Source organism: Ochlerotatus camptorhynchus, unplaced genomic scaffold, assembly GCF_037179485.1.
Source record: "Ochlerotatus camptorhynchus isolate MF236.1 unplaced genomic scaffold, CSIRO-AGI_Acam_v1.1 ptg000202l, whole genome shotgun sequence".
NCBI lineage: Eukaryota > Metazoa > Arthropoda > Insecta > Diptera > Culicidae > Ochlerotatus > Ochlerotatus camptorhynchus.
The window spans coordinates 1,821,553-1,836,849 of NW_027040692.1; the positions used below are offsets into that span (position 1 = coordinate 1,821,553).

At 38.3% G+C, this 15,297-nt stretch overlaps 2 protein-coding genes across 2 annotated transcripts in view; one reads left to right on the plus strand and one right to left on the minus strand.

Moving 5' to 3' along the window:
* LOC135702876 (protein grindelwald-like) overlaps positions 1 to 15,297 on the plus strand; it is a 25,863-nt gene continuing 10,566 nt past the window's right edge. Inside the window, exon 1 of the mRNA XM_065223929.1 lies at positions 1 to 752. Within this exon, the coding sequence (XP_065080001.1) occupies positions 545 to 752 (208 nt within the window). The 5' untranslated portion in view covers positions 1 to 544. The remainder of the gene's footprint in view (positions 753 to 15,297) is intronic.
* On the minus strand, positions 12,782 to 14,416 carry LOC135702865 (UDP-glycosyltransferase UGT5-like). The gene is made up of 2 exons (XM_065223906.1): positions 14,146 to 14,416; positions 12,782 to 14,088 (listed from the first exon to the last, which is right to left on the minus strand). The coding sequence occupies exons 1-2, from the start codon at positions 14,396 to 14,398 to the stop codon at positions 12,782 to 12,784; spliced, it is 1,560 nt and encodes a 519-aa protein (XP_065079978.1). The 5' UTR covers positions 14,399 to 14,416.

Consider the following 15,297-nt stretch of genomic DNA (forward strand, 5'->3'; position numbering starts at 1 on the left):
GCGATCAGTGAAGAGAGGAACCCTTCTCTGTGCTTGGGCTCGGGAATGTATGTATCAATAGTATTGGTCCATCCCGACCGGAGGTGACTTCTATACAACATTAGAGGAATTTTTCATCTCCCGGAGTGATCTGCGCGGTCAATTATGCTGGCGTTGAAGTGAAGCTGACGGTGAAGAATCCAGTCAAACAGTTGCAGATCGACGTGTCGTGTGAATTTGAGGATATTTTTGTTTTGGCTTGTTTAAGATAAAAGTGATTCGCGGAAGTGCAAACAGAATTCATTCCGCTGCGGTTGTTTTGATATCCAGATTCGAAAGGTGGTGAGATAATGATGTGGTGATGAGTCATCGGTGGCCCTCCAAATTGCCCTTATGATATTTTTTTTTTTTGGAGCCTGAGTGCCACGGAAATAATCTTGTGGTAACATTTCGATCTTATGACGTTGTATAAAAACTAGTTCCATTGGGTGGCTACACATGAAAGCGTGCTAGGAAGTGTGATTTCTGCTTTGCGCAAGTGAGACGTAGAACGGTGGCTTCAATCATGGTAACGAAATTTGTATGGTGTGGAGCTTTGGTAGCGATACTGACCCTGCTGGTAGTGCCGGTAGCGTCGGAACAAGCTTCCTGTCATGATGATAAACCCTGTCCGGAGGATGAGTATTGTGATCAACACAGCTTTTCCTGTTCCCCATGCAGCGATATTTGTTCCAGTGTTATGACTCGAGTGGATTGCAGTAAAAAGTGCAAAGGTATGTTTCGATCGAGAACCATTCTATGTAAACGAGGCTTTACGGGGTTACATATTGTGAATTTACTTTCGATGGCACTGGTAGCACATCAAAAAAATTGTCCAATAGGCTAACAAAAACTAAATGTGAAAATCATGATTTCTGAAAAACCGGAAGTAAGGCAGGAACTAGGTTCGGAAGTCGGAGGTTAGACTTTCGAACTTTAATTTAGTGCTGGCGACATAATATACATAACCAACATTCTTTCTATATAGATTGATACTCCTGAATCCACATTTATATTTATGCTATATACCGGCAGTGTGGCGACAAGTGCGGGTTATTTTTATCCCTAAGGCTAATAAAAGGATAAAACTTCACCAAAATCCTTCAGGCCAATAAGCTTATCGTCTATTTTGCTAAAAATAATGAAAAAAAAAAAACAATAGATGAACACATATAGTCATCATATCTAGTTACAAATCCTCTGAGCAAATGTCAGTTTGCATACCAGGAAGGTAAGTCATCAGTAACAGCACTCCATACGGTTGTTACAAAACTAGAAGATCTTTTGAAGCAAAAGAAATTTCATTTGCTGCATTCCTTGACATTGACGGTGCATTCGATAATTCATATTACGATTCAATGACTACAGTATGATATAAACATAATTGTACGTGGCAAATATGATTGCATTATCGCTAACAGAAAGCAAATTGCCTTAAGTTTTGTCTCAACGTGGTGTGATAGGGAAGGATTGAACATACTTGAAAACTACTATTGTGCCATTTACGCGAAGGAAGAAGTTTTCATTAGACAACATAAGATTGGTGCATTTCAATTCATCTTTTAGAACTTTCAAATGCTGTCAAATATCTTGGAGTAATCCTTATCTTATCTTATCTAACACCAACACAGCCAGTTCTTGAAAGCATCCTGGAAGATGATATATATATAACTACATCATTTTTCTTGTCTATTTAATATATGTTAAACATCGAAGATGCGTCACACATATCAAAACGGCCAGGCCTACTGTGCAGCATTTAAGGGGCAAGATGATTCAGAAAACATCGGGCCTGTTTAAATCTAAGATTTAAACACGATGCTTCAGAATTTTTATAAATGGAAGAAACGTGGACGTACCGTACGTTCCGATTTTGGTAATTTTATGGTTGGTTGGTCGTTGGAAGCATCAAAGCTAGAAAGATTAAGTGATGCTCCATTTTCTTCTGACGGTTGGGACATGAGCACTAACTCTTGTCCTAGCCTTTTATGGCTTATGGCTATAGCATCATTACTCGCTTTCTGAAAAGAGAAGAGGGAAAGGAAAAGGAGAAGGACAAAGAGAAAAGGATTATGTGAAATCTATGAACATAAGCAATATTTTTGATTTGAAATATACAATATAGAAATGCATAACGGCGCGGTGGTCACTACCCGAGTCTTGTCACTATTATCAAGTCATAAAAAGTAACAAGGACTAAAAAGTGATCCTTTGATTCCTAGAAAATTCTGATTCCCTAGTTTGAAGTTGTCACGACTAGGGTTCGGTGGTAGATCTTATACCAGTAACGCATCACAAAAAGGTGATTTCCCAACATTACTGGTTTGAAAAGATAAAAATTTACAAAATGGAACGAACTCACCAAGTTTAGCCAATTGAACCAATTGAAGGCTGCCTGACATGTGTTGATGTAGAAGTCCAAATTGTAGACGAAGCTTCACAAAGATCAACATGAACTAGTCCGGTTTATGGTAGTTGCACGGACAAATATCTTGTAGTAATCCTTGATAGTAAACTTAATTGGAATATGCATCTAGAGCAGGCAATAAACCAAGCTACTTATGCTCTATGGATATACAAAAGAACATTCACTTAACAGTGGGGACTGAAACCGAAAATAATCCATTGGATTTACTCGACAATTGTGAAACCCAGGATTACTTATGGTGCATTGGTCTGGTGGCCAAAAACTAAAGAGAGTGTTGCTCAGAGAAAGTTAAAAAACTCCAAAGGTTAGCAACTCTCTCAATAACAGGTGCAATGAAAAGTACACCATCGAAGGCATTGAATGTTTTGCTTTATATGCTACCATTGCATCAATTTGTACAATTAGAAGCCGAAAAGTGTGCCTAAGGATTACAAGGTCAGTGAAACTCTTTGAAGGAGACCTTAGAGGACATCTTAGGATTTTAAAAACTGTTAGTATCAACTCTCTAGTAAGGAACAACGAAGACTGGATGGAGAAAAGATACAATTTTAATCGACTTTTTCAAGTATTTGTCCCTGAGCGTAATTCATGGCAATCTAGTTGCCCGGTTCTTCGTCCAGGATCGATTGTTTTTTATACAGATGGTTCAAGATTGAACAATCAAGTGGAATCAGGAGTAACTGGCCCAGGGATAGAAATATCGGTTCCTATGGGCAGATGGCCAACTGTGTCCAAGCTGAAATCCAAGCAATTTTAGAGTGTTCCATTATATGTCTGTGTAGAAACTATAAGAGTTCAAATATATGCGTCATGTCCGACAGTCAAGCTGCTCTAAATGCTTTAAAGTCGGTGATATGTACATCAAAACTTGTCTGGTGTGTTCAATCACTTCAAAAATTGTCTTGTCATAATCAAGTCAACTTATATTGGGTTCCTGGTCATTGCGGGATTGAGGGAAATGAAAGAGCTGATGCACTAGCAAGACTCGGATCTTCTCATAAGTCCATCGGGCCAGAGCCCTTTTGTGGCTTATCGGCTGCATCTCTTAGAATGGAGCTAAAAGCGTGGGAATCTTCAAAAGTGGAGGAAAACTGGAAGAACACTTCTATTGTTAGGCAGTCGAAGCGATTCATTAATCCAAACATTTCTGTGACCCACAAAATCCTGGAACTTTCTAAGGAAGGTCTTACTATATATGCAGGTCTTATAACAGGTCTTTTTCCGAGCCGTTATCACTTGAAGCTGATTGTAAAACTTCAAGATGATGTATGTCGCTTCTGTGACATAGAAAAGGAAGACTCGAAACATTTGCTATGCCACTGTCGGGTAATTTTCATTAAAAGGCAAAAGTTCTTCGGCAAGGGGCTGATAGAACCCTTTGACATTTGGAGAACAACTCCCAATACGGCAGTGCACTTTATTCGAAATATAACGCCGTGCTGGGATTATGCTATTAGTCAAACGTTGGCGATCACACCTAATAATAGTGATAGCTAAAGAAAAAAAATGGGAAATATACCACAATAGATCAGAAAAATGGTCGCAGTGATGAAAATACCCGACAACGAATAAAAAATCCACAGTTACGTTCAAAATGATGTATTTAAACATATTTTAAGGGTGATATAAAAATTATATTATGGGGTTTTAATTGCAAATATCATATAAAGCTGAACATAAAAATTGAGTCTTTTTTGTGTTGTCGTCTAGATTTTTTTTAATAGGGTAAATTATGGCTTCGGCACCCATTGACTGTTTTCGGCAACTGAAATTGAAACGTTAATTTCACTGTATTTTCCCATCAAAACTCTTCGCTGAATGTATTAAGCCGATTCCTTACCTTTTCAGCTTCAATCTGATTACATTTTTACGACTGTGCAATCCTGTTCTGCCATATTTTTCTTTAAATGAAATATACACACTACAAAATACGGCTGATTTCGAGTTGCCGATAATAGAACAGCTGGTTAACACGCAGTTCAAATGGAAAGGGTGCCGAAGAAAAAGAGACTGCCGACAATAGTCACACTCACCTGAGCAAAAAGTGGTCCAGATATTTAGAAAGGTCTTGGAAACCCCTTTTTGTACGGTCTAATCCTCATATTGACGCAATCGGGCGCATTTTAGTCATAGATGTCTAAAAATAATTTTCAATATAAAATTGTGATTTAGTAATATTGCAAAGGCAAACAAAGCTAACAACGGATTTCACCTCATCTACACTCTAATCCTTCTCGCGCTCCCACTCCACTGACGCTGCTGCTCAACCAGTACTCTTGCTCTATTTCCACTTCCCTCCAGGCCTGTCATGGTAGCTTCTCATGGTTACTCCATGAGTAACCAGCTCCGAACACTGTTTCTTTCAAACCAATTCTTAGTGGGCGTACAAATTTCAATTTACATGTGGAAGTTCCGAAAACTAATATATTTCAGTCTAATATATTTCAGAAAAAAAAAACAAAAGAGTCATCCAGAATTTTCTAGATCTTCAGGGAATTCAAAAAACTTCAAATTTAAAGATTTTCGGAAGTTTCTCTATATTTAGGATAGTTTCGAGAACTTCCAGTGAGATCAAGGAACATCAAAGCACTTCCATTAATTTTAGGAAAATTTCAAAAACCATCATAAAGCCTCAAGAAATTATGGGAAATTCCAAAAAAAAATCAGAAATACTCCCAAAATTTCCGGAATTGGCGTGGCTGTCAGGTAAGTTCCATAAATATCTGAAAAATTGCCGGACCATTTACCTTTTTCAAAATTTAAGGAACTTCAGGGAAGCACAAAAAACTTATAACCCACCAAACAGCTGCAGATCAGCCGTATGCAGCTTATAAAAGGCTTCTTTGCTTACAAAATTGCTTGTTCAGCATCTTGGGGAAGTTTAGAGATTATTATGAGAAGGCACTTATTCCTTGGCTCATAACGAAAAAGTGCGCACAAGACACCAAGACGATACAACATAAAGCACACTTTTATTAGTGATTCCGCACTTTTGAGCAGTCCAGCTAGAAATGCAAAATTCAATAGTAGTTTTCTCTTCTTCTTCTTCCTCCTGACATAACCATTCGGCTTAATAATGGCCCAGGATCGGTACAGTAATTCGTCTCAACTTCTATTTATTTTGATCTCTCCCTATGTTGAAGAGCACAAGAAAGCAGAGGTGAAAATTTTTCATCGCTCTCTTTTTGAGAAAAAAATGGGATTGAAATCATGAATGTACGATTTTTTTAATATACCCGATTAGCAATTCCCGTTTTTTTTTCCGGAATTTTGAAAATGCGAAGTGTACATTTAAATTATGTATAAAATCCAATGCGATTCAGCTGAAGAAGCATTAAAAGGAATCTCTGAAAAAAGTCGAAGGTCAAATCATGAAAAAACAAAAGGGCAAAATGTCGAAAGAACAAAAGCTCATGGTGAAAAGGTCGACATGACAAAAGGTTGAATCATGTAAAAACCAATAGGACAAAAGTACGAAAGGACAAAAGGTCGAAGAGATAAAAGGTCGAAGGGACAAAATGTTGAATCACGAAAAAATCAATAGGACACAAGGCCTCCCTTAGCTCAGTCGGTAAAGGCGCAGCTACAAAGCAAGACCATGCTGGAGGTGGCTGGGTTCGATTCCCGGTTCGGTTTAGGAATTTTTCGGGTTGGAAAATTTCTCGACTTCCCTGGGCATAGAAGTATGATTGGACTTGCCACACAATCATATCAATGCAAAAATGGTACAGGCTTCGAAAGCTCTCAATTAATAACTGTGGAAGTGCATCTAGAACACTAAGTTGAGAGCACGCAATAAGCTAATATGCGATATGCAATAAGCTTGAAATGCGAAGAAGAAGAAGAAGAAGACACAAGGTCTGAGGGGAAAAAGTTCGAATCGTGAAAAAAATAGAGCAAAAGTGCGAAATGACAAAAGGTCGAAGAGAAAAAGGTCGAAAAGACAAAAAGTTGAATGGACAAAAGGTCGAATCGATCCAAAAGTGAAACAAATAAGATGAAACTAAGGCCCTTATTATCGATGTAAAGTAAAGAGATAACTTGTCACTCACAGTGAAGTGATTCGCCATGGAAATCAAATCAGAGATGCTCTTGTTTAAAAGAAGGAGTCAACTCTTTGAGGATTCAGTTGTTCGTTTGATTTTATCTATCACAGAACTGCTCAGGTTTGCAAGAATGAGTCAACTCTAAGAGATAGAAACATATTTTAACGGATAAGATTGATTGCTCCAAATTACACGAATTGTTTTGCCTTTAATGCTTTACAATTTCATCCTTTTTCGTTTCGACGTTTTCTACTGTCAACCGTTTTTCCTTCGACCTTTTGTTTCTTCGACCTTTTGTTTCTTCGACCTTTCGTCCCTTGGACATTTTGTCCAACTGGTTTTTAATGGTTCAGCCTATTGTCCTTAAACTTTATTTACTTTCAACCTTTTGTCCCTTCGACATTTTGTCGCACTGTTTTTTATGGTTCTACCATGTGTCCCTTCGATCTTTTGTCCTTTCGACCTTTTGTCTTATTAGTTTTTAGAAGATTCAACTTTTTGTTCCTTCGACCATCGGTCCTTCGATCTTTTGTTCTTTCAACCTCTTGTCCTATTAGTTGTTTATGACTCGACCTTTTGTCCTTCAACTTTTTGTACTTGGACTGCTCGAAGACATTTATTAGGTTGTTCGACTGATATGTAGGGAGATTTCTTTTTATTAGCTTTCTCAGAGTAGAGTAATCCAAACGGTCAGTTATACATTACCCGACGATTTGGCCGTTTTTTGTGGCTTTTTTCAAGGGTAAAACAGTCTACCATTTGTTGTTAAATTTTGTTTGTTTGTTTGTTGTTATTGTGGCAACAAACAAATTTTTAACAAAAAAGTAAGAGGTTGTATCCAAAAAACGACCGCAGATTTGACGTAGGATTACGAAAGGTAGTTATGATGTCATAGCAAAAGTATAGTAAATATTCAATTGATTTCTTAGCTCGTTATCAGTGAAAAATTTCGATAGGTTGAAATACGGAAGCAATTTGAGAGTCCTCAGAGTTGGTTGGAAATGCTAACATGAAGTTTTAGTGTGATGATTTATTAGCTAGAGAATGATCTTTAGAAGAGTGTAGGTGGATAGTTGCGTTAGAGTACGGCAGTATGAAAATTGAATAGAAGTTGAAAATGAGCGAAGGGCCATTAAAGCGACAGTTTTCAAGATGACGCACATTTTTGCCTAGCCCGTACGATGTACGCGGGGACTTGAAGTATGTCTCCAAGTCCACAGGCAAAAATGTGCGTCCCTCTTGTTGCTCATAAACTGACTGCGGCTGTGGAATAGTTCTAGCGACGTTTTCATCACTACCTAAAGCCCCACGTTTGCGAGAGCATTTCCAGTCGATGGTGTGTTATAATGCAGTTCTTCTTTACCCAACTATTGTGTTGCTCCTCTCGTCATGACCAACGTGATCATCTCAGAGAGGAAGCAGTAGGGTGGTTGTTGCGTGCTGTACCATCATCAGCATTGTTGACGGCTACTCCCGCCTTGAGTTGTTACATTCAAAGTGTTTTTTATGTTACTTCATACGCGAAGTTAACGATTTTCAGAGTTGGTTGGAAATGCTAACATGAAGTTTTAGTGTGATGATTTATTAGCTAGAGAATGATCTTTAGAAGAGGGTAGGTGGATAGTTCCGTTAGAGTACGGCAGTATGAAAATTGAATAGAAGTTGAAAATGAGCGAAGGGCCATTAAAGCGACAGTTTTCAAGATGACTATTCTATTCAATTTTCATACTGCCGTACTCTAACGGAACTATCCACCTACCCTCTTCTAAAGATCATTCTCTAGCTAATAAATCATCACACTAAAACTTCATGTTAGCATTTCCAACCAACTCTGAAAATCGTTAACTTCGCGTATGAAGTAACATAAAAAACACTTTGAATGATTGAGAGTCCTGTTTGTGAGGTGCTCTGTGGATTTTCATGTAGTACAAGCCAATCCTGGTCGATATGTATTGGATTCATTCTCTTACTCTTTAGTTTACTCTTTTATTAGTCATTTTTGGTCCTGAAAATGACCGATGGGTTGGAAGCTTGGAGGCTAGTTAAGAACAATGCTGTGAAAATTTTTCCACGATGTTTTGACATAGGACTACGTCTTTAATTTCTATACTGCGGGTCACATTAAAATATCAAAATTCGGACATGTAACGAAAAATCCCAATCACGGACGCAACGATAGAGCGCAAGTCGAACACATTGCACATGCTCACATGAGCGTACTTAATGGTCGGTTGACCGCTCACCATTTCACCAATGAAAGGAAGGGAGAAGAACGACGTATGAGTGGAACAGCACGCACCGCACCAATACGAAGACGACGAAGAAAGCACTCACATCGACCGGAAGAATGGCTTCCCGCAATAGGATGACAAGGTCACCGTCATACGGTCGGCATCGACTTGCACCTTTTGTAAAACAACCGGCCCTTTTCAGGGCCACTAAATCAAAAACGGGAAAAGTGAAGAATTAAATGATCAACATATTTGTTTCGTCCACTAGCGGTCCTACGTCGAGCTTCCGTTCGTGCCCCTAGGCACAGACCCTTCTACTTTTTGGAAATGATAGCAGTGCGGAAATGAAATATTTAGGGGAAATGAAAGTAATGTCGGCCTAAATGGCCCATACATAAATTCAGCAATCGACTAATTTTTCAATGGATACCAAAAATATCCATTAGTACCGTCCCAATGACGCGTTCATCTAGATAAAGTTGAAAATAGCAGATTTTTAGCGATGGGTCTTAGATCCATAGGCCAAAATTAGAGCCATTCCCCTAATAGGGAGAACAAATCAATCACAGAATATAAGCCTACTTTCGTTTATATTTTTTGATGCATATTTTAAGCCCCTTGTATTAAGAGAATTCGGCAAGGTTATTTTTTGGCATAATGCTCTTAATAGGAGGGGCTTGAAATTTACACCAAAAGGCATAAAGATCGGTACCGTCTGGCATGCTCAGTCCTTGGTATCAATATTCGGCGACTGTGTTAGGGAAACCACTTTTACGTGCACAAAACGAACGGAATTTTTGTTTTACTCAATAGATAATTAAAAAAACCAAATATTGATTGGAAGATTTTCTTGTTTAATTTTTTCCAATCGCGATCAATCATATAAATTCGAGTTTTTTTGCTTTTTCTAGCTTCCTGGAGAAAACCTTACGGAGTGTCTCTGGTTAATTGACATGGTCATGTGGTACTCGGTCATTACGAGAATAATTCTTTGTATGTATGGGGGGATGGGGGCAAGCAGACCATACGGGGCGATATGGGCTACCGTTCGTTAATACCTAATACCGTTCAATGAAAATTAACTCTAAAACAACAATAATTTATGGTGGTCCTTATAAGGACCGTTTTATCGTGATGGTTGACTAATGCTGAGCTATTAGGGTGTTCAACAAAGATGAGGCTGGTGAGCTGTATGTTATTTGAAGCAAGGGTCTGCGACTCACGAAGAAACTTATTTCGATCCATAACGGTTCGGCTTCTTCCTCCTCTTGCTCATGTGGGCTCTGCAGCTCGCTGCTTGCAGGCTGCCTTTCGTGGTGTACTGGAGAACAACGTTAACGCCACACGCTGAAAGCACTGCTGATGCTGCTGCTGCTGACACCGACGATCGGACACCACCACACACGGTGATTGAATGAGCACCGTTCAGTGAGACAGACTCTAATTCGATTTTTAAATCTGTGTTAGGGAATCCGCTGTTTGCAGGCAATCGGTGATAATTTTGATCACCATTGCAACACTTGCACATTTGCGTATTTTTCAATAGCAACCTAATGAAAATTAATCAATTATTCATTTTAACAGATTGCTAGATAAATTTCCAATCGATTGGCTTGTTAGGAATTAAAATCCCTCTGCTATTGACAGAGTTATATGTGGTCAAAACCTTACCTCTTTTCGTAATGCGGTCGATTTTGGTTTTTTTGATGTTGCCGAAAGACGTAATCCTACGTCAAAAAGGGTGGCTTATTTAACCCTTGAAAAAGGCCACAATAAACGGCTGAAACGCCAGGCAATGCATAACTGACCGTTTGGATTACCCTAGAATGAGAAAGCCATAGGAAAGGAATCTTACAGAGACAGTTATATTTTTCCAGGGTACTGAATTTATTTCTGCATTCGGTCCTCTAAATTTTCCAAACTTTTATTTACTTTGAAAATTCGCAAGGAACTCTGTACAATATTGTATTGAAATGTTCTTAAGAGTTTTCTTTTAATTCATCCTCCTTCACAGTGTTTTTTTATTTTTCTAATATATATTGAAGATTCTCTCTGGGAGTTCCTTTATCTCTATATAACAGTCTACACAACACTACAAGAAATGATGGAGTTCATTCTAAGATTTTCTTCAATTATTTCATGATTATTACAGGAGTTCACAGTTCACAGCTTCTAAGCTTCATTCAATAATTCTGGTTGAAACTCGCTTCTAGTCAACATACGCCTAAATAATAAATAAATAAATAAAGCTCATAGACATTTTTCTCTTACTTATGGCTATGTTCTTCTTTAAATTATTTAGAAAATTTTCATGGAATTCTCCTTAAAATAGTCTGGAAATTATTATTGAGATGACCTTGCAATGCAATTTAACATGGCGTATCTTACCACTCTAATTTTGCCTTGCAACATTATTTTAAGATTTTGTTTTCTCCTTAAAATATCAGCTATTAGGTGCCTAATTTTATTATAATCTCTGGTAGAAAGTAGTTCCAAAACTGCTCGACTATGCGACAAATTATCCTATGAGAACTCGTTTGGAAATGTCCACTCAAAATTCGATTCCTTTAATTATTTTTGTGGATCCTGAAATCCTGTTCACAATCATCATGGATTTTTTTTTACAGAACTTTTTAACAATTCTAGTTTAAACTCACTTTCTAAACTTCAAATTCTAGTTAAAACTCTCTTAGGGTTCTTCCCAAAACTCCCTTGGAAATTTTATCTGAACAATTTCTAGCATTCAATATGAAATTAGAAACACCCCTAGTTTGGACTCTTGGTGAGAATTCAAGGGATAGTAGGTAAAAGTTATAAGTAGAATTTCATAAATATTTGAAACTGAATTTCATAGAAAATTTTAGCAAAAATTTTGAAATTTCGACCAGAATTTAAGAAATAATTCTGCTTATAATTCCAAAGAAATTCTAATGAGTATGCCAAGAAATTTTTCAAAAACATTTAAAGCATCCTCACAGGAATTCCAAGGGATTTCTACAGGAATCTGCATTTGATGATTCCAAAGGATCATTTTTTATGTTTTATAATATCTTTAACACATTTAAGGTGATTCGAGACTTTCCAAAGAAATTCTAAAGTGAACTGAAGTGAAGAAGCCGCTGGGATTTTCTGTGGCATAAAGCCTCTGATCACGCCTTGTTTCGGAGAAGTTTTTGAGAAAACTCAATTTAAAATGTTTTAGTAGTTTTTATTTTCAGAGTACAAATACATTTTTTTTAATACTTTCCTACAAATTATCCTTTGACAACATTTTTGTAGGACTTATCAATTTTGCCTTTTATGATAGCAGCTTTTTCACATTTATCACATTTATGTCACTGTGAAGCAATTGAACAAGTAAAATCTGTAGATGTAGTTCTGTAGTTTGTTTTTCTGCAAAACTGATATGGATGTTTTGAAATATATATTAACATAACGATAAATCGTCTAGCTCAAACCTTTGAATGGGGTAAGTGGCAGGATCATCGCCATCATCAGCTAGATTTAAAAAGTTAAGAAAAGGGCGTCATTTTCATGGTTTGCCGAGAGCGTAACAAACTCTCATTACGCCTCTGTCTTCCCTTTACAAGGAATATAAATCTTTTGACATAGTTCATTTCTAGAAATCGTACCTATTTCAACAAATATGTAAAATCATAAGGGTCAAATTGCTTCCATTTAAAAAAAATCTTATTATTGATGCATTATTGTATGCAGTAGTGGTAAGTAGTGGCAGTAAATTAATTATGGTATACCACACCATTGCAAATACATCGATAAATGTATTTTTCCCATGATTTGTTTTCCGTGCTGAGCACCAATGCTACCGACGCCAGGGAGGTAGCTCCCACGCCTGGACCCTACCTATCAACCCATCAACGCATGAACTGGGGACCAACGGAGTTACTTCTCTTCCGAAGGAAGGCGTGATCAGTTCGATCGATTTAGTAAATGAAAGATTGGGATATCTTTGGGTTAATCTCTCCAATAAAGTAAAAAAAGAAAAAAAAAACATTAGCATTACTATTTATTCACTCAGAACTACCACCAGACACAGCTCAACTTCGCTTTAGCTTTGTCCCCTTTATCGAAAGTATTCTGCAGCAGAAAATATTCAGCAGCACCCCAAACACCATAACGCCTGCCATCGCAATACCTCCCACATCCAGCATCATATACTGAACCACCGAAAGATCGACTGCATTGGACTTCAAATGTTTCGCTCCCCTGTGGCGCATGACGTACTCCATCCAGTAGATCGATTCGTTCATCGGATCCGTCAGTCGATCGCAAAACACTACGGAAATTTCCCTTGCCTTCTTCGAATAGCTACTGTTCTGAACCATCTCCTCAATATTCGCCAGGAATGAATCCTCAGTGATATCCTTGAACAGCAGTTGCCGAGCGTAGCCACTTCGGACTCCTCGTGCTGCATTCCGTGGCTGATCGGCGAAAAACGGTATGAACAACGTAGGCACTCCGTGGTGCATCGATTCAAATGTCCCGAACAAACCACCATGTGAAATGAATAGAACTACATTCCCATGCGCCAGGATGTCATTCTGGGGAGCCCACTTGCGAATCATTACATTCTCTGGAACGTCAGTTAGGTCATCGGTTTCGAACTTCCAAATTACACGTTGTTTGAGTTTTCCAAAGACCTTCAGCAGAATGGATCGTTTCTCCGTGGGCATTTGAGAGCTTTGCAGATACGCTCCAAGAGAAAAGTAGACGACTCCATGATTGGCTCCATCCATAAACCGTTGTAGATCTTCCGATAGAGGTTTCGGTGGTTTGATGTGAGCACCGGCGATGTTCACAAGTCCAACCATAGACGGGCGTGGTTTGGCTAGTGTTGGATGACTGTTGACCAATATAGTTGAAATGGATTTTTCCAGTGATTGAATGGTGGGAAGGGGACCAAGATCGTTGAATATTTCCTTCGCCAGTTTATTCTGCTCTGGAAGATAGTGGAACTCTCGTCCGATGTAATCAAACGTTGAGAGAAGAGCATTGTACGATCGCTGGAAGACGTTCATCCGATCTTCGTAGTCTAGCAGCATGTGGGGAACGAAAGACCACGGGGTCAGTAGTCCCATCGCTCGGTCCATGTAGTCCGAATAACCTATGGTGCTGATGGTTACAATCGGTGCCTTGAACTTGTGGGCAAACATGAGCAAACTTTCCTGGAAGAATTGCTCGCTAACGATGAGATCGAAATGCAAATCTTGTCGTTGGATAAACTGTTGAACGTTTTTGTTCTCCAAAGCGTAGCGACTCGTTTCCAGTCCCAAACGCCAGTACAGAAACAAGTTTTTGAAATCATTCTGGTAGTCCTGCGAACTGTAAATGGCTGAAATCGGAACTGCGAAAAAAACTTATCATTCACAAATCGGAACTTTTTATCCTCACAAATTCTCACATTTCTCTAGAATCGGATAGCTCGGATCGATCAGCACTTCGGTGTAGTTATCGATCAGTTCGCCAAACTTGTAACTTGTGATAGCTGTAACTTCGTGTCCTCTTTGGGTCAACTCCCGTATAAAGTGCTTGAACATTAGCCAATGGCTCGAACCGGGAAATGGGATCAAGAATAGTACACTGTAACTACTGACCGTTGTTGTCATACCGAGTATAACGATCAGCAGCAGACCAACGAAGGCCTTCGAACTCATCTTCGACAAGGTACGGACTCAACTGATGATGGATTGAAATAAAATTGAAATTTGTGAGTCGACCGACAGGACAGTGAACCGTTATCAGTAGGACAATAAAACGTTACGAGGACTGTGTGGCATCGAGGGGCATAGGTTTTTTTTTTCGGAAACCTGTTATCGCATGATTCGCATTCATTTGGGAATATTTAAATGATTGCAACAATGTTGCTGTGGTACTCTAAGAAATAAGACCTTACTGCAGTTAACGTTTAAATACTTACTTATTTATTTATTTACTTCACGTCCAAATGAATAGTAGTCGGACGCAAAGATAAACAATTTCCTTTTAACAATTAAATTATCCTCAGAGCAACATTGTTTCAATACCAAAATGAATCAATTCATAGTCGCAGGAGATTTACACTCCCAATAATAAAATTAGGGTCACCCTTCAAAAAACATGTACCGTAAGGCACTGAATATCTGACAGTCTTTTAATCCGGACGTTGCATTTTTAATTAAATATGACACCCACTTGGCAACATAATAATTATGTTAGATGAACATGGACGATCGAATAGGATCCTAATAAAATTGTCGTGGCATTAGAATAGTATTTGCAATGAAAGCGGTAGGAGAACTCCATCGAGATACGTTTGGGAAAGATTGGTTGAGAAATAAAGAATATGCTCTAAATCAATCAAATTATTTTTGAAGACGATCAAAAGTGTGGGGTCACCTCACAGTATGGTTTGTCACTGTTGTAATTTTACTTGGAATTTCAGTATAAATTAATGGAATCATATCATTAATCACAAAGCAGCGAATTAAGATCAATTCATTGTCTTTCAAATAATGCAAAGCCAGTTTTCAATCGGCTGTTGACAGAAGCAGGCCACTCTCGATGTGTGCCACGC